General features: G+C 38.7%; 1 protein-coding gene across 12 annotated transcripts in view; it reads right to left on the reverse strand.

Moving 5' to 3' along the window:
* The window catches only part of EFCAB5 (EF-hand calcium binding domain 5), a 153,332-nt gene that overhangs the window by 120,961 nt on the left and 11,774 nt on the right, over window positions 1-20,597 (reverse strand). For 8 of the 12 annotated variants that reach the window (XM_058444963.1, XM_058444965.1, XM_058444964.1 and 5 more), the window contains exons 1-3: window positions 19,986-20,116; window positions 19,522-19,584; window positions 18,156-18,240 (exon numbers count right to left, since the gene is read on the reverse strand). The exons of 1 other annotated variant lie outside the window; for it this stretch is intronic. In XM_058444963.1, coding sequence (XP_058300946.1) covers window positions 18,156-18,240; window positions 19,522-19,584; window positions 19,986-20,027 — 190 coding nt within the window. In that variant the 5' untranslated portion in view covers window positions 20,028-20,116. Of the gene's footprint in view, window positions 1-18,155; window positions 18,241-19,521; window positions 19,585-19,985; window positions 20,117-20,164; window positions 20,189-20,597 lie in introns of those variants that run through there. 3 more of the 12 variants (XM_058444959.1, XM_058444962.1, XM_058444966.1) reach the window with 3 other exon arrangements.

Genomic DNA, 20,597 nt, shown 5'->3' on the forward strand with positions numbered 1-20,597 from the left:
CAGCTCCAGCCATCACTTCCTCACAGCAAAAAAGCATAGAGGACAAAGGGTTTTTCTCCTCTTGAGGCTCTGTTTTATTATCCGAGAGGAGAAGATCCCAGACTCCCCACTCTAAGACTTCCTTTTACGTTTCATCGGCCCTAACTAGGATACATGCCCACACCCAGACCAATCGCTGCTAAAGGGAAATGGGATTACTATGAATAGTATGGACAAATTATAATTTATTTCTTGGTGTCACGGTTTGGATCAAATTCTCTGATAACAAGTGATTTTCATCTGCTACAACACTGAGGTTCAATTGGCAGGCAAAAAGGTAGGGAAGGCTGGGTGCAGTGGCTTACATTTGTAATCCCAACATTTTGGGAGGCCAAGGCGGGAGGACTGCTTGAGCCCTGGAGTTCAAGACCAGCCTAGGCAACATTAGGAAGATGCTGTTTCTACAAACAATAAAAAAATTAGCCAGGCATGGTGGCATACACCTATGGTCCCAGCTGCTCAGGAGGCTGAGGTGGGAGGATCACTTGAGCCCTGGAGGTCGAGGCTGCAGTGTGCCATGATCATGCCACTGCACTCCAGTGAGACTTTGTCTCAGAAAAAAAAAAAAAAAGGTGAAGAAATGTGTGGTAAGTAAGCAAAGAGTCTACCACACATGTATATTTAAATACATTTCTCTTCATTTTATTCCCAGCTTCCTTTATGTTTTCATTTTTTAAATGCAGGACGGAGATACTAGACCAAGACAGTAGGCTGAGAACAGGCACCTACATCCCCTCCCCTATGAAAATCTCTAGCAATGACAGGAAAAGTTGTGTGTATGTTTTTAAAATTTAAAAAATGCATAATACTACTACAATCATGAAGGGGGCCTTCAGGAGTCAGGAATTTTGAAGATCTCTGAAAAATGTAAAGCAGAGGAATTCAACTGATTGAAGAAACTATAGGATTAAAAAGATACGGTGGAGGCCGGGCGAGGTGGCTCACGCTTGTAATCCCAGCACTTTGGAAGGCCAAGGCGGGCGGATCACGAGCTCAGGAGATCGAGACCACGGTGAAACCCCGTCTCTACTAAAAAAGTCCAAAAAAATTAGCCGGGCGTGGTGGCGGGTGCCTGTAGTCCCAGCTACTCAGAGAGGCTGAGGCAGGAGAATGGCGTGAACCCGGGAGGCGGAGCTTGCAGTGAGCCGAGATTGCGCCACTGCACTCCAGCCTGGGCGACAGAGCGAGACTCCGTCTCAAAAAAAAAAAAAAAAGATACGGTGGAGACCACTGTAAAATTTGGGAGCAGATTTGAGGCACCCCAAGTTTAGAGGATGTAGATATGGGTCACAGGGGAAAGACTGACCTTTTTGTATATCTTCATTCCCATTTGAGCTAATCATCAGGCACCAGAAGTGTTTCCCCCTGCACTGAGTTAAGGTATATAGATGTGTAGGCTAGAGAAGCAAGATTTCCACACACAGAGAAAATGACCTATTGACAGCTTCACTGTCTGCACATCTTGTCCTTCCCCCACTGGCATCAGACTATAGAAAACAGTAACTCTATAGGAAAGCAAATAGAGAATCTCAAATTCAAATATAAGCACACATTCACAGAATGTTTAAGAAAAATCATCCCCATGACTAAATTTAACAAACAGAATAACTAATGACACCCAAGGAAATAAGATTAAATAGAACAAATGTAAGGAGTCTTTAAAAGAATATCCTCAGAGCAGAGAAATTAGAAGAAATTTAAAGTTATTAAAAAGAACACTTAAGAGAACGTAGACCATCTAGTGTTCACATCTTGGTTTCATTTTTTTTTTTTTGAGACGGAGTCTCGCTCTTTTGCCCAGGCTGGACTGCAGTAGGGCTATCTCGGCTCACTGCAAGTTCCGCCTCACGGGTTCACACCATTCTCCTGCCTCAGCCTCCCGAGTGGCTGGGACTACAGGCGCCTGCCACTGCACCCAGCTAATTTTTTGTACTTTTAGTAGAGACGAGATTTCACCGTGTTAGCCAGGATGGTCTCCATCTCCTGACCTCGTGATCTGCCCATCTCGGCCTCCCAAAGTGCTGGGATTACAGGCGTGAGCCACCGTGCCCGGCCCACACCTTGGTTTCTAATATTACTCTCCAATTTAAAAAAATCAGAACTCCTTGGAGATACAGCTGATTATAGGATTGGGCTCATCTTGTATATAGGAAATATATACAAGAATATCTTGTAGTGCCTGGAATATCTTGTAGTGCCAGAAAGTAAGGAAGTGCTGAAAAAAAAACCATAGTAAATAAGTAAAAAGACAAGTTTCCTGTGCAGAAATATTCCAAATAATTTATGTAGATACCCCAAACTCAAGGATATAGAGCATAACTCCCCTCTCTTTAAGTGCGGACTGCATATAGTGACTTCCTCTCAAAGAGTACAATATGGAAATGGGAGGGGGAAAATAACTTTACAGTAGAGAAACCTGACAAATACTATCACAGCCTAATGATCATTATTAACATCAACAGTAACACATCATGTTGACACCATATACCCATATGTGTATGTATATGAGTATATGACAGCATATACTCAGCCTCCCTAGTAGCTGGGACTACAAGTGCATGCCACCATGCCCAGCTAATTTTTGTATTTTTTTCTTTTTTTGGTAAAGACAAAGTCTTACTATGTTGCTCAGGCTGGTCTCGAACTCCTGGCTTCAAGTGATTCACCCACCTTGGCCTCCCAAAGTGCTAGGATTACAGGCATGAACCACCATGCCTAGTCAATCCAGAACATTTAATATTAATCTTATAAAAGTGTCAGAAGGTGTAAGCCAAGTGTTAGACATAATGAAATATTCAAATAAATAATGTAAGAAATCTCTCAGAACTGAAGAAAGACACAAGTCTTCAGCTTTGAAAGGCTTACTAAATGGAGTTTCTATTTGTAATGATAAAAACTTCCTGGAACTAGACAGTGGTAATGGTTACATAACATTGTGAATTTACTTAATGGCTCTGAATTGTACACTTTAACATAGTTTAAATGGTAAATATTATGATATATGTATTTACCATGATTTTTTTAAAAGCCTACCAAATAAATACAGGATACAACATTAAAATACAAAAGTAAATTTATTTCCTTGGAGCTACCAATTAATAACCAATTTAAAATGTTTTATATTTTTAATTATCAATGAAAATATAATTTTATAAAGCTTCGTTTCATTATAGCAACAAAAATTTAAAATATCTAGAAATAAACTAAACAGAAATGTGTCAGACTAAGATGAAGAAAGCTATAAAACTTTACTGAAGTAGTACTGGCATAAGGATAGACACATAGATCAATGGAATAAAATTGAGAGTCCAGAAATAAACCCATACATCTATGACCAATTGATTATATTTTTTAAAGTTTCTCTTCTACTCTGAAACCAATTGATTTTTGACAAGGGTGCCAAGACAATTTCACGGAAAAAACAGTCTCTTCAACAAACGGTGCCATGACAACTGATATCTACATGCAAAGGGATGAATCTGGATGCCTACCTTACACCATATATGAAAATTATAATTAGTCCTAACAGTCATAGATACAATAGTCTACTCAATATAACAGCAGAATACATATTTTTCTCAAGTGCACATGGCACATTCTCCAGGAGAGACCATATGTTAGGCCACAAAACAAGTCTCAATGGATTTTAAAAAAATAGATACCATATAAAATATCTGCTCTTTAATGAAGAGCACAAAACTTGATGAAGTTAGAAATCAATAAAGGAAAACTAGACAATGTACAAAGCTACAGAAAATAAACAACTCATTCTTAAATGACTAATGGGTCAAAAAAATCACAAGAGATATTAGAAAATAATAAGAGACAAATGAAAATAAATACACAACATATCAAAATTTATAGGATGCAGTGAAAAAAGGATTCAGAGGGAAACATAGCTGTAAGTGATTACATTTTAAAAAGTCAAATCCGAGGTTAGGAGACCAAGACCATACTGGCTAACATGATGAAACCCCATCTCTGTAAATTAAAAAAAAAAATTAGCCAGATGTGGTGGCGGGTGCCTGTAGTCCAAACTACTCAGGAGGCTGAGGCAGGAGAATGGCATAAACCTGGGAGGTGGAGCTTGCAGTGAGCCAAGACTGGGCCACCACACTCTAGCCTGGATGACAGAGCGAGATTCCATATCAAAAAAAAAAAAAAAAAAAATGAAAGTCAAATAAGTAACCTATACACCTTAAGAAACTCGAAAAAGTAGTGCAAACTAAACACAAAACTAGCAAAAGAAGAAAATAATAAAGGTTAAAGTAGAGATAAACAAAAGAGAGAATAGAAAAATAGTAGAGAAAAACAATTTAACCAAAAATTGGTTCTTTGAAAAAATCAACAGAATGAATAAACCTTGAGCTTGACTGACAAAAACATTAGCAAAGATACATAAATAACCAAAATCAGAAATGAAAGTGGGGACATTATCACCAACCTTACAGAGATTAAAAAAAAAAACAATTATAAACTGGGCGCGGTGGCTCACGCCTGTAATCCCAGCACTTTGGGAGGCCAAGGCAGGCAGATCACGAGGTCAGGAGTTTGAGACCAGCCTGGCCAACATGGTGAAACCCCATCTCTACTAAAAATACAAAAATTAGCCAGGTGTGGTGGCATGCACCTGTAATCCCAGCTACTTGGGAGGCTGAGGCAGGAGAATTGCTTGAGCCCAGAAGGTGGAGGTTGCAGTGAGCTGAGATCACACCATTGCACTCCAGCTCTGGGTGACAGAGCAAGACTCTGTCTTGGAAAACAAAAATGATTATAAGAGAATGCTATGAGCAATCGTATGCTAACATATTGGATAACCTAGAAGAAATGAACCAATTCCTTGAAATTACTTAAACTGACTCAAGAAGAAGTAGAAAGTCTCAACAGATCTTATGTTAGTTAGTTTATTTTGTGTCACTATAAAGAAATACCTGAAGAAAAAAAAAAGGAATACCTGAGACTGAGTAATTTACAAAGAAAAGAGGTTTATTTGGCTCATGGTTCTGCAGGCTGTATGTGAAACAGTGCCAGCATCTGTTCCCAGTGAGGCCTCAAGAAGCTTATAATCATGGTGGAAGGCAGAGGGGGAGCTGGCATATCACATGGTGAGAGAGGGAGCAAGAGAGAGAGAGAGGGAAGGGGTACCAGGCTCTTTTAAACAACCAGATCTCACATGAACTCATAGAGTGAGAGCTCACTCATTACTGCAAGAACAGCACCAAACCATTGATGAGGGATCCACCCCATAACCCAGAAACCTCCCACTAGGCCCACTTCCAACATCATAGGTCACATTTCAACATGAGATTTGGAAGGGACACGCATTCAAACCATATCAGACCTCTAACAAGTGAAGAGATTGAATCAGTGATCAGAAACTTGCCAACAAAGAAAAGTCTTGGATCAGATGGCTTCACTAGTGACTTCTATCAAATATTTAAAGAAGAATTGAAATGAATCCTTACCAAATGCTTGTAAAAATTGAAGAGGCAGGAACACTTCCTAATTCTTTCTATGAGGATAGAATTACTCTGATACTAAAGCTAGATAGATATCACAGTAAAATTATAGACCAATATTCTTTATGAATATAGATGCAAAAATCCTCAACAAAATATTAACAAATCAAATCCAAGACCATAGTAAAAGCCTTTTCAACATGAAATCTTTCCAGCTTTATCTCAGGAATGCAAAGGTGGCTTAACATAAGAAAATCAAGCAATGTAATCCATCACATTCATAAAATGAAGGGGAAAAAAGCCACATAATCAATGCATGTGGAGAGAACATTCCTCAAAATAATAAAGGTAGGTATTTAAAAATCCACAGTTGGCCAGGTGTGGTGGCTCACGCCTGTAATCCCAGCACTTTAGGAGGCTGAGGTAGTAGAATTGCTTGAGTCCAGGAGTTCAATACCAGCCTGGGTAACATAGTGAGATCCTGTCTCTACAAAAAATTTAAGAATTAGCTGGGTGTTGTAGCACATGCCTATAGTCGCAGCTACCTGGGGGCTAAGGTGGGAGGATCACTTGAACCCAGGAGTTTGAGGCTTCAGTGAGCCATAATCATGCCACTCACTCCGGTCTGGGTGACAGAAAGTGACCCTATCTCAAAACAAAAACAAAAATAAAAATAAAAAGTTCACAGTTAACATGACACTCAGTAATGGAACACTGAAAGCTTTCTCCCTAAAATCAGTAAGAAGAAAAGAATGCCTACTCTCACCACTGCTGTTCAACATCATACCAGAGTTCTAGCCAGATCTATAAGAAAAGAAAAACAAATAAAAGGCATCCAAATTGGAAAGAAAGGTAAAACTGTCTCTATTCACAGATGACATGATCCTATATATAGAAAGAATCCATAAGAAAGCTACTACAGCTATTGAACAAATTCAATAGGGCAACATACCGAGACCCTGTCTATAAAAAAAAAAAAAAAAAAAAAAAAGCCAGACATGGCGGCATGTACCTATAGTCCCAGCTGTTGGTAGCTGAGGTGGGAGAATTGCTTGAGCCCAGGAGTTCAAGGGTGCAATGAGCTATGATTACATCACTGCAGTTCAATCTGGGCAACAGAGTGAGACCCTACCTCTAAAAAAATAAAAACAGGGGGAAAAAGGAAAGCAATCCCATTTATAAAAGCAGCTAAAAGAATAGAATACTTAGGAATAAATTTAACCAAGGAAGTGAAAGATATATGCTAAAAACTATAAAACATTGCTGAAAGAAATTAAAGAAGACATAAATAAATAGAAAGATGTCCCTATTCATAGATTGGAATACTTTACATTGTTAAGATATCAATTCTACTCAAAGTGATCTACAGATTCAATGCAGTCAAAATTCCAATAGTCTTTTTCACAGAAATAGAAAAAGTGATCCTCAGATTAATATGAAACTTCAGGGGCCCTTGAATAGCCAAAATAAATCTTGAAAAAAAAAAAGGAATAGACTTGGAGGATTCACACTACCCAACTCTGAGACTTACTACAAAGCTACAACAAATAAAACAGTACTAGAGTAAGGACAGACAAATAGACCAATAAAATAGGATAGAGAGGCCAGAAATAAACTCTCACATATAGTCAACTGATTTGTGACAAGGGTGTCAAGACCATTCAAAGGGAAAGAATAATCTTTTCAACAAGTGGTGCTGAGACTACCTGATATATCATATAAAAGAATGAAGTTGGTCCTTTACCTTACATACAAACATGAACTGAAAACAAATAAAAGATCTAAACTGAAGAGAGAAAACGATACAACTTTCCCAGCTTGGGAAACATAGTGAGACTGCGTCTCTACAAAAAATTAAAAAAACAAATTAGCCAGGCTTGGTGATGCACACCTATAGTCCCAGCTACTTCGGAAGCTGAGGTGGGAGGATCACTTGAGCCCAGGAAGTTGAGGCTGCAGTGAGCCATGATCATGCCACTGCACTCTACCCTGGGCAACAGAGTGAGACTCTGTCTCTAAAAACAAACAAACAAAATCATACAACTCTTAGATGAAAAATGAAAACCTGTGGAAAATCTTCATGCCACTGGCTTTAACAATGACTTCATGGATACAACACCAAGAGCACAGAAAACAAACCAAAAAAGATAAAATATACTTTAAAATTAAAAAACTTTTGTACATCAAAGAATTATGTCAAAAAGTGAAAAGATGATGTAGTAAATGAGAGAAAATATTTGTAAAGCATATAACTGATAAGGAATTAATATTCAGAATATATAAAGAACTTCTAAAACTCAATAACAATAAAACCACCTAATTCAAAAATGGGCAAAGGATTTGAACAGACATTTCTCCTAAGAAAATATACAAATGGTCAATAAGTACATGAAAAGATGTTCAACATTATGAGTTATTAGGGAATGCAAATCATAACTACAATGAGATACCACTTCACATTTACTAAGATGGTTATAAGAAAACAAAAACAAACAGAAACTCAGAAAATAATGAGTGTTGGTAAGAATGTACAGAAATTGGAACTCTCGTGCTTTGCTGGCGGGAATGCAAAGTGATGCAGCTATTGTGGAAAACTGTTGTGGTTTCTCAAAACATTAAACACAGAGCTGGGTACAGTGGCATGTGCCTTTAGTCCCAGATACTTGGCAGGCTGAGGTGGGAGCGAGGATTGCTTAAGCCCAGGAGTTCAATTCCAGCCTAGGTAGCATACCAAGACCCTGTCTCTTAAAAAAATAACAACAATAATCAATAATAGTAACATAGTTTAATTTTTTAAGGTAAACCTAGAACGACATATGACCCAGCAATCCCACTTCTATGTATATATCCAAAAAAATTGAAAGCAGGGGCTCAGATACTTGCACATCCGTGTTCATGGCAGCAGTATACACAATCAGTAAAAGGTGGAAACAACTCAAGCATCCATCCACAGATGAACGGATAAACAAAATGAGGTATAGATGTACAATGAAATATCATTCACCCATTGAAAACATGAAATTTTGGGGGTAGGGGAAGGAGAGCATCAGGATAAATAGCTAATGCATGTGGGGCTTAATACCTAGGTGACGGGTTGATAGGTGCACCAAACCACCATGGCACATGTTTACCTATGTAACAAACCTGCACATCCTGCACATGTATCCCAGAACTTAAAATATTTTAAAAAATGAAATTTTGAGAGAGGCAGAGCAAGATGGCCTAACAGAACCCTCCAGTGAACATCCCCCTCACAGGAACATCACATTGAACAACTATCCACACAAGAAAGCACCTTCATAAGAACCAAAAATCAGGTGAGTGATCACAATACCTGGTTTTAATATCATATCAAGGAAAGAGGCACTGAGGAGAATAGGAAAGACAGTCTTGAAATGCCTACACCACCCCTCCTCCATCCCCCAGCAGTGGCTTCATAGTACAGAGACAGAATATGATGCTTGGGGCAGGGACAGCACAGTGACTGTGGGATTTTGCATTGTCACGCAGTGTTGCCCTGTCACAGTGGAAAGCAACATGGGGCAGAATTCAGCTGGTGCCCACAGAGGGAGCATTTAGACCAGCCCTGGCCAGAGGGGAATTTTCCATCCCAGCAGTCAGAACCTGAGTTCCAGCTAGCCCACCACTGAGGGCTAAAGTGCTCTGGGGTTCTAAATAAACTTGAAAGGAAATCTAGGCTATAAGGACTGTAGTTCCTGGGCAAGTCCTGGTGCTGTACTGTGCTCAAAGCCAGTGGACTTGGGGTGTACATGACCTAGTGAGACGCCAGCTAGGGCAGCCAAGGGAGTGGTTGTCACCCCTCCCCCAACTCCAGACAGTGCAGCTCGTAGCTTCAGCAGAGACTCCTTCCAATTAAGGAAAGGAGAGAGGAGAGTAAAGAGGGCTTTGTCTTGCAACTTGGATACCAGCTCTGCTACAGTAAAATAAAGTACCAAGCAGAGTCCTGGAGTCCCCATGCTAGGCCCTGCCTCCCAGATGACAATTTTAGACACATCCTGGGCCAGAAGGGAATCTACTCTCTTGAAGGGAAGGACCCAGTAGGATTCATCACCTGATGACTAAAGTGCCCATGGGCCTTGAATGAACATCAGTGGTAGCCAATATTGTTCTTGTTTTTTAATTTCATAAAATATTTCATACTATATATATTCTACAGTCTTTTTATACTTAGTATTTGGAAAATTCATCTATATTGAAAGGTATAGGTCTAGTTCATTCATTTTCACTGCTGCATAATATAACTATTATAATGTGTTTATTCATTCTCTTTTAGATAGACTGGGTTATTTCCAGTTTTTTTTTTTTTACTATAAAGACAATCCTATTATGAAAAGTACTGCATATGTCTCTTTGTGTCCACATGTGAGGGTTTCTCTGGTATATAATTACTAGGATTTCAATTGTAGGTGGTATGGTTTGAATGTATGTGTTCCTCCAAAATTCATATGTTGGAACCTAAGACCCAATGTGATAGTATTAAAAGGTGGTACCTTTGGGGAAGTGATTAAGTCATGAGGGCTTTGTCTTCAAGAATGGATTAACAGTACCTTTCTAAAAGGGCTGGAGGGAACTAGCTAGGAACCTCCCTTTTTTTGCCCTTCCATCTATTCTGCCATATGAGGACAGTGTTCATCTCCTCTGGAGGACACAATGCCATCTAGGAAGCAGAGACCAGGCCCTCACCAGACATGAAACTTGCTGGTGCCTTGATCTTGGACTTCCCAGCTTCCATAACTGTGAGCACTAAATTTACACTGTTTATAAATTACCCAGCCTATGCTATTTTGTTATAGCAGCAGGAACAGACTGGCGCAGGGTCATAGGTATGTGCATTTCACCTTAAGGAGATATTATTAAATTATTTCCCAGAGTGATTGGTTCCAATTTATGTCACCACCTGCAAGAATAAGAGTTCCTACTGTGGAGCAGTGGTTTTTGAACTATGCTTCTCAGGGTCCCAAGAGGGAGTTTCAAAGGCCATAGGACTCTAAGCCCCTTGTACTGTTTGTGACTGGAACAGCTATGCTTCAATTTGTTTTACATAATTGTAGAGCATAGGAAATTTTCCTTTGAAAAAAAAAAAGGTTTTTCTGCTTTAAAAAAGTTTAAAAACCAATATCCTGGCAGGGTGCAGTGGCTCACGCCTGTAATCCCAGCACTTTGGGAGGCCAAGGCGGGCAGATCACAAGGTCAGGAGATCGAGACCATCCTGGCTAACACGGTGAAACCCCGTCTCTACTAAAAAAAAAATATATATATATATATATATATGCAAAAAATTAGCTAGGTGTGGTGGCGGGCACCTGTGGTCCCAGCTACTTGGGAGGCTGAGGCAGGAGAATGGCATGATCCCAGGAGGCGGAGGTTGCAGTGAGCGGAGATCGCGCCACTGCACTCCAGCCTGGGAGACAGAGCGAGACGCCGTCTCAAAACCAAACCAAACAAAACAAAAACAAGAAAACAATATCCTGAAGAATACTTTTAAATTCTATTTAGATAGTATCCATCTTTCTGTCCAGGAGAAAAATTGGTCTGTGAAGAAACCCTTGAAAAGCCAACATTTCATCTACAGAATGTCTTAAATCTAATAGTGGATAGTATTTATCAATCTCTCTCCCAAGTTTTGATTTCTTCCTTGGCTTCTTCTCTTATTCCAATATGGGAAAGGTAAAGAGGGTAGTACAATGCTTCCCCTCACCTCTAAGTTGGATTTGCAAACTTATTAACTGTTTTGGGTGGGGAAAGAGGGAAAGGTGTGTTTCCCTTCTGTTTTGTCACAATGCTCATAAATATATAATGCTTTTATTTTTATTTTTAAATAAGTGTAAAAAGAAAGGAATTCATTCAAGTCTATAGGTTCTAATGTACAGTTGACCCTTGAATAATGTAGGGGTTAGAGGAACTAATATCTGCACAGTCAAAAACCTATGTATAACTTTCAACTCCCCCAAAATTTGACTGCTAGTAGCCTACTGTTGACCAGAAACCTTACTGAAAACATAAGCAGTTGATTAACACATATTTTGTATGTTATATGTATTATATACTGTATTCTTATAATAAAGTAAGCTAGAGAAAGAAAATGTTATGAAGAAAATCATAAGAGGATAGGTGCAGTAATCTGTAATCCCAGCACTTCAGGAGGCTGAGGCAGGATGATCACTTAAGGCCAGGAGCTCAAGACCACTCTGGGCAACATAGCAAGACCCAGTCTCTGCAAAAAAAAATTAAAAACTTAGGTGGGTGTGGTGTACATGCCTGTAGTCCCAGCTACTCAGGAGGCTGAGGCAGGAGGATCCCTTGAGCCCAGGAGGGAGAGACTGCAGTGAGCTATGATTGCACCACTATACTCCAGCTTAGGCAACAGAGTGAGACCATGTATCTGTATTTTTTTTTAAAAGAAAGAAAGAGAGAGGTGGTGGGGAGGAGGAAGGAAGGAGGGAGAGAGAGAAGGAGGGAAGGAAGGAAGGAAGGAAGGAAGGAAGGAAGGAAGGAAGGAAGGAAGGAAAGAAAGGAAGGATATCATAAGGAAGATAAAACACATTTACTATTCATTAAGTGGAAGCGGATCATCATAAATGTTTTCATTCTCATTGTCCTCATGTTCAATAGACTGAGGAGAGGAGGAAGAGGAAGGGTTGATCTTGCTGTTTTGGAGTGGCAGAGGTGGAAGAAAATCTGTGTATAAGTGGACCCATGCAATTCAAACTGTGTTGTCCAAGAGTCAACTGTACTCTTTCCTTTTAACCTGTCTCCCATAACCCAAGGCAGACAATTCCTCCTCCTGCATCAAGGATATATGACAACTTAATATCTACCCATCTGCCACGGCTCATTAGTAAACTCACACATGAACTAAGGCATTCTCCATCTTCATTGCAGCCTGTTAGTGCTCTTCTAGTGTACTTGGCTATTATAGGTTGCTAAGCAATAACCCTAGTGCTTGCATTGTCCCCACTGATGTACAGAATGGAAGTAGACATGTGTTTGGTGACCACTGTAGTCAAACACGTCTCTCTTAGAGCCACAAAAACAAGAAAAAGAAGCACAGCAACAGCAGGGTCAATAAATCAGGATTCTGAACAAGCCTATATGAAGCTGTCTTTTGACTGAGTGACCTCTGAATTCATGGATTACAAATTACAGCACTGTCCCAAGGGCAATTTAATTCAGAGGTTTAATTGAATAGTTTCAAAGATGTACTGGATTTTTTAGCAGGTCTCTGGTTGGACATCCTAAACCTTTTAAGATTGATTGATTCATTCTTTTATATACTCACTCAATAAATAACTATTAATTTCTCACTGTGTGCCAGGCACTGGAATTCTTTTTCAGGATCATCTTCCTAAACTTTTCCAAGAATCAAGAGCCTTTCAAGCTCTGCCCCCAATACGTGCATCTTCACCACTCTAATGGTCTATCTTCTAATATAAAAAGAACTATCCAGGCACTATGAGCATAAATGCTTTCAACTAAATAAGTAGGGACACAAAAGAATTCCTTGTACATATTTTGAAAAGTCTAGCCTTATAAGTGACTTTTATCATTTTTGGCTCTCAGTGTATGACCCACTGCTGGGCAGAGCCGCAGTACAAAGCCTATTTAAGGACATAAATAGGAATGAATTATAATTCATATTATAATAAGTCTTAGCAGGCTCTTTCTTCACAAGGAGGCATATAACATTAGTGGGTCTGGCTGCTGATTAAACTGGTGAAAATCGACCCAGCAGGGCTACTTAAGCTGTATGATGTTTTCTTTAAACACAGGCCCTGTTTGAAACTCAGCTGCTTTGTCCTTATTATCAGGATTTCTTAACACTGGCACATGATGTAGAATGACTGCTGCAAAGGAAGGAGGTAAAGAAGTACTACTAAACACCACCGGAATTAAAATTCAATAGATAAAGGAAAAGGCAGTTTCCTACAAAACATTGTTTTTTGTTTTTTTTTTTTTTTTTTCCCATAATTTTTTTTTTATTATACTTTAGGGTTTTAGGGTACATGTACACAATGTGCAGGTTTGTTACATATGTATCCATGTGCCATGTGTATCCAGGTGCAAATGTGGCCACAAACTAATTAAAGTGAATACCTAATTAAATTTATAACAAATTACCTAGATCAAAATTCTGTTTGGCATCTTTAAAATGAATGAGTTAATTTAGGCCAGGCACGGTGGGTCAAGCCTGTAATCCCAGCACTTTGGGAGGCCGAGGTGGGTGGATCACCTGAGGTCAGGAGTTTGAGACCAGCCTGGCCAACATAGTGAAACCCCGTCTCTACTAAAAATACAAAAATTAGATGGGCATAGTGGCAGGTGGCTGCAATCCCAGCTACTTGGGAGGCTGAGGCATGAGAATCGTTTGAACTCGGGAGGCGGAGGTTGCAGTGAGCTGAGATTGCGCCACTGCACTCCAGCCTGGACGACAGAGCAAGACTCCATCTCAAAAAATAAAATAAAATAAAATGAATGAGCTAATTTATAAACCTGGCCCAAGAGATTAAGGTAAAGGCAAAGAATATGTATGTGGTGCTGGTGGTAGATGTTTGGCATAAGGAAGTAAAATCAGAAAAACAGGAGGTGGGGACAGGTAGAAGAGGACAAGTAAAGACTTGCCAGGAAGAAAATTTTTAGAAGTTAGTGAAGCTGTGAAAACAGTACTAAGTTTATAAGAAAGACAGAATGAGTGTTGGAAAGTTTGGTTCTTTTAAAAAATTTTTTTAAATTTTCAGGGGTACAAGTGATTTTTGGTTACATGGATGAATTGTATAGTGGTGCAGTCTGAGATTTTAGTGCACCTGTCACCTGAGTAGTGTACATTGTACCCAATAGGTAGTTTTTTTAAATCCCTTGCCCCTCCTTCCACCCTCCTGCTTCTGAGTCTCCATAGCCCATTATATCACTCTGCATGTCCTTGCATACCCATAGCTTAGCTCCCACTTCTAAGTGAGAACAGATGGTATTTGGCTTTCCATTCTTGAGTTACTTCACTTAGAATAATGGCCTTCAGCTCCATCCAAGTTGCTGCAAAATATATCATTTCATTCTTTTTTATGGCTGAGTAGTATTCCATGGTGTATATATACCACATTTTCTTTTTCTTTTTTTTTTTTGAGATGGAGTCTCGCTCTGTTGCCAGGCTGGAATGCAGTGGCGTGATCTTGGCTCACTGCAACCTCTGCCTCCTGGGTTCAAGCAATTCTCCTGCCCCAGCCTCCCAAGTAGCTGGGACTACAGGCACCTGCCACCACACCCAGCTAATTTTTGTATTTTTAGTAGAGACGGGGTTTCACCAGGATGGTCTCGATCTCTTGACCTTGTGATCTGCCCACCTTGGCCTTCCGAAGTGCTCTTTATCCAGTCATTGGTTGCTGGGCACTTAGGTTGGTTCCATATCTTTGCAATTGTGAATTGTGCTGCAATAAACATACATATGCAGGTGTCTTTTTAATATAATGACTTATTTTCTTTTGGGTAGATACCCAGTAGTGGGGCTGCTGGATTGAATAGCAGATGTACTTTTAGGTCTTTAAGAAATTTCCATACTCGGCTGGGCGCGGTGGCTCACGCCTGTAATCCCAGCACTATGGGAGGCCAAGGCGGGTAGATCACAAGGTCAGGAGATCGAGACCATCCTGCCTAACATGGTGAAACCCCGTCTCTACTAAAAAAATAGAAAAAATTAGCCAGGCGTGGTGGCAGGTGCCTGAAGTCTCAACTACTCGGGAGGCTGAGGCAGGAGAATGGCATGAACCTGGGAGGTGGAGCTTGCAGTGAGCCAAGATCATGCCACTGCATTCCAGCCTGGGCAACAGAGCGAGACTCTGTCTCAAAAAAAAAAAAAAAAAAAAAGAAAGAAAGAAATTTCCATACTCTTTTCCATAAAGGTTATACTAATTTACATTCCCACCAGCAGTGTACAAGCATTAGCTTTTCACCATATCCATGCCAACATCTATTGTTTTTTGACATTTTAATAATGATCATTCTTGCAGGAGTAATGTAGTATTTCATCGTGGTTTTAATTTGCATTTCCCTGATGATTAGTGATGTTCAGCACTTTTTCACATGTTCATTGGCCATTTGTATATATTCTTTTGAGAAATGTCTGTTCATGTCATTTGCCCACTTTTTGATGGGATAATTATTTTTTTCTTCTTGCTGATTTGTTCGAGTTCTTTGTAGATTCTGGTTATTAGTTCTTTGTTGGACACACAGCAAATATTTTCTTCCATTCTGTGGGTTGTCAGTTTAGTCTGATGGTTATTTCTTTTGCTGTACAGAAGCTTTTTAGTTTAATTAGGTCCCATTTATTTATTTTTTGTTTTATTGTATTTGCTTTTGGAGTCTTCATTATAAATTCTTTGCCTAAGCCAATGTCCAAAAGAGTTTTTCCTAGGTTATTTTCTAGAATTTTTCAGGTTTCAGGTCTCAGATTTAAGTTTTTGATCCATCCTGAGTTTATTTTTGTATAAGGTGAGAGATAGGGATACAGTTTCATTCTTCTACATGTAGCTAGCCAATTTCCCCAGCAACATTTATTAAATAGGGTATTCTTTCCCCAGTTTGTTTTTGTATGCTTTGTCAAGGTTGGTTGTAGGTATTTGGTTTTATTTCTGGGTTCTCTATTATGTCTGTGTGTCTGCTTTTATACCAGTACCATGCTATTTCAGGAACTATAGCCTTGTAGTATAATTTGAAGGAAAGTTTGGTTCCTTTTTTTCTCTTTAAAAAAAATTGTTTTTTAGAGATTGGGTCTTGCTGTGTTGCCCAGGCTGGTCTCGAACTCCTGACCTCAAATGATCCTCCCATCTCAGCCTCCCAAAGTCCTGGGATTACAGGCATAGGCCACCACAACAAGTGAAAGTTAGGGTTTTAATGAATATGTATTACAATGTGTATTACTAGGAAGAAATAGTAAATAATTACTCTTAGTTGGTTTAAAAAGAAAGAACACTTTGGGGAAAAAAAAAAACCCAGCACCTAAAAATTACAACTAGCATCTATATATCAATCTATAGTTTAGAAAACACTTTGATATTATTATACTTCAGTCCTAGCTCAGCCTAGCATATACTAAACGTTCAATACTTGTAAATTGAAGAAAAATTATAGTAAAATTATTAAATTTTAAATATTGTAAAGAATTTCTGGTGGTATGGATTTCACTAAGTATTTGGAGTTAAAAGAGCTGTAATGAAAGAGATGAATGTCTTCTCTACTTTTTTGAAGACTTTTTAATCCTATAAATTTTCAATCTGCATAATTATGTGGAATTTGGGTTAAGGATGGGGCTAGGAGTCAAGCTTTGGGTCAAATGGAATAAATATGTGGTCAAGCACATGAGTAAAAAAAATAAACAGCATCGGCCAGGCACAGTAGCTCAAGCTTGTAATCCCAACACTTTGGGAGGCCAAGGCAGGCAGATCACCTGAGGTTGGGAGTTCGAGACCACCCTGGCCAACATTGGGAAACCCCATCTCTATTAAAAATACAAACTTAGCCGGGCGTGGTGGCATATGCCTGTAATCCCAGCTACTCAGGAGGCTGAGGCAGGAGAATCGCTTGAACCTGGGAGGCTGAGGTTGCAGTGAGCCGAGATTGCACCATTGCACTCTGCTCTGGGCAACAAGAGCGAAACTTCGTCTCAAAAAAAACCAAAACAAAACAAAAAACAAAAAACAACAAAAAAACACCAAAAAAACCCAAAAACAATAAACAGGGCCAAGGACAATAAGCAGCCCAAATCACTGGAGTTCTTCATTTTATTATTGTATTAGTGGGTTGCCTGCTAGATGTCAGTCAGCTTTCTCAGATAAATTTTCTCTTTAAGTGCAAGATGAATAATCATAAATTGCCTCAAAAGTATTAATAGAAGGTGAATGAAATACATTTTAAATTATTTCCCAAACTGCATTTAAAATACCCTCTGGCCTATAATCTCAGTGACTCTGGAGGCTGAGACAGGAGGATCGCCTGAGTCCAGGAGATCGAGACCAGACCAGGCAACATACAAGAACCTGTCTCTACAAAAATAAAAAATAAAAAACTAGCTGGGTGAGGTAATGTGCGCCCATAGTCCCAGCAACTCTAGAGGCTGAGGTGGGAGGATCACTTGAACCCAGGACTTTGAGTCTGCAGTGAACTATGACCATGTCACTGAACTTCAGCCTGGGTGACAGGGCAAGATCCATCTCTAAAAAATAAAAATAAAATAAAATATCCCCTGAAATTATATCTTTAAAATGCAAAATCTTGAAGAATGCATCCCCAGGAAAATTTTAATGATAGGTTTAGACCCTTTTTTTTGAGATGAAGTTTCGCTCTGTCGCCCAGGCTGGAGTGCAATCCACGAGCTCAGCTCACTGCAACCCCCGCCTCCGGGGTTCGCACAATTCTCCTGCCTCAGCCTCCAGAGTAGCTGGGATTACAGGCACCCACCACTAAGCCCAGCTAATTTTTTGTATTTTTAGAAGAGATGGTGTTTCACCATGTTGGACAGGCTGGTTTCGAACTTCTGACCTCTGGTGATCCACCCGCCTCGGCCTCCCAAAGTGCTGGGATTACAGGCCTGAGCCACCATGCCCAGCCAGTTTTAGATTCTATTGTATAAGAGAAAGGCTAGTTCTCTACCTTGGGATTTCATTTCATCTGTTGCTTTCTCCACCACATTGTTGGTGGCCTCTTTTACAGGAACATCTGGCACACTCTGTAAAGTCTTTGAAAAGAGGAAAAAAATCACCAATTTCAGTGTGACTTGATTTTTGACAAAGTTCTATAAATTATTCCAATTAAAGGAAAGTTAATTGCTTCGTAAGGGTTAACCAAACATTCCTAGTTAATTTTTCTGGGATCTAATGCTGTATATTAGAGGTGAAGAGGTAATCAGAGTGTATTTTCTGCATTTACAAGATAAAATGTGTTGGTTCAAAATGTCATCACATCTTCCTATTACTAACAAAGTAATATGCTAGGAATATCATTTTAGATGTACACTAATTCTTGAATTATACAATACTTTATAGAAACATGATTAGAGACCATAGCATAAGGAAATCAGACCTTTGGAAATGCTACTGTTTCATTACTAGAATCACTTTCTGTATTTGTGGCAAAAAGAAAAAGCATTTAATCTTAATTGAGGAAATTAAAGATCAATTTTATGAATAGCAACAAAATAGTTTTTGTATACATGCTAACGTACTTTAAAAATCTGACTATATATATATATATATATATAATTTTTTTTTTTTTTTTTTTTTTTTTGGAGACGCAGTTTCACTCTGTTGCCCAGGCTGGAGCGCAGTGGCACGATCTCGGCTCACTGCAACCTCCACCTCCTGGGTTAAAGTGATTATCTTGCCTTGGCCTTTCAAGTAGCTAGGATTACAGGCATGCACCGTCAGGCCCAGATAATTTTTGTATTATTAGTAGAGATGGAGTTTCGCCATGTTGGCCAGTCTGGTCTCGAACTCCTGACCTCAAGTGATCCACCTCGGTCTCCCAAAGTGCTGGGATTACAAGTGTGAGCCATCGACAATCAATAGGATATTTTAAAAACTCACATTAGTCAACTCACTTGTGAATCTATAGGACTATTTTTAATTGCCTCCCCTTTTCTATGAAATGTTCTTTATTGTAGTCTTGTATTTATTTAAACACAAAGTTACTTAAATGATTAACCTGGAAATTACATTTTCAGCATGATAGTAAAGTGACCCTAAAAGCTGGTGGTTACAGTTTTTAGGGTAACTTTAGAAAGCAGTCTTTATTTATCTGTAATTTATAACAGTTCTTCACAAATAATTTACCTGTCTATGGAAGTTTCCTGCAACTTACTCAAATGAATCAGCTTAATAATCAATATGAGTTTGTCCTTTTCCTTTTGCAATTCTAGTTATCTTTTTGAATACCCACATCTTTTCTTTTATCATAAGAAAATTGATTTATCTAGCTTATTCTCCAGCATTAATATCTGATTTATTCATGCCACCTCTACCTCATGAAGCTCTTTCACTTCAGTTAAGTTCCATTTCCTCTCTTTGTCTTCTTTTTCATTTTCCTGAAATGGAAACAGTGTTAGTAAATGGCATCCAAAAAGAGCTGTGGATTAAACTACTGTCTTATATTTTAATACAGTAAGGTTTTAATTTTTAAAAATTTCACATAATGAGTAAATATCATGCCAAGTAAAATTACACAAAGTAGTTGTATCAACAAATTCAAACAATAACAGACTTTTATATATAATCAAGGAATGCCAACCAACTAGAAGCAGGTCGCCATGACTTAACTGTTATTTTGACCCCCTTTTCAGCATTTCTGTCAAAACCTGATGCAGAATACTTCAACCAAAAATAGAAATAATTAAATGATAGACTGTGATATTATATCTCAATTTTCCCAAGAATGTTGAATCTCAAATCTTCCCATAAATGTAATAAACCTATATAGGACAAGAACCTGAGCAGGTCTGAGTTCCTCTTGAGATGTTGACTCATTCATTTGGACTCCAAAAGTTATCACCAAATGGTATAGAAGAATATTACTAGACCAGTATTAATAAAAAAAAGAAAGAAAATATTAATAAACATCACAAAGTACTCCAGAAGTTAAAAAATCTCCCTCACTCCTGCCCTCACCTCACCCCACAATTCTATTGAATGATAAATTCTCAACTGCTGAACTTTTCCAACTGTATTACTGTTATGACTGTTGCTACTGACCAAAGCTAGATCATTGCTCAGGGAGACAAGAAAACTCACCATAGTAATCATTACTACTATCATTAAAAAAAAAAAAAATACAGCAACAGTAATGCAATTACATTTTTAACATGATTGTAATCCTCATTAATTTTCGAGATAACAAGGTGAGGTAAAGTGAAACTTTTATGGCTACCTAATTCATGCAAGAAAGGTAGATAGAGAATAGAATAATAATATCTCAAAAAGCATTTTTTTGGCAAGGGAGAATTCCAGAAGAATGTGACTTATCTGGTTTATTTATTTATATTGAGGTATTAAAATAAATAATTACCAGATCCCCACTTTACTGCAAATGACTGTCACAGAT

The sequence above is a fragment of the Hylobates moloch genome, unplaced genomic scaffold (genome assembly GCF_009828535.3).
Source record: "Hylobates moloch isolate HMO894 unplaced genomic scaffold, HMol_V3 SCAFFOLD_10, whole genome shotgun sequence".
NCBI lineage: Eukaryota > Metazoa > Chordata > Mammalia > Primates > Hylobatidae > Hylobates > Hylobates moloch.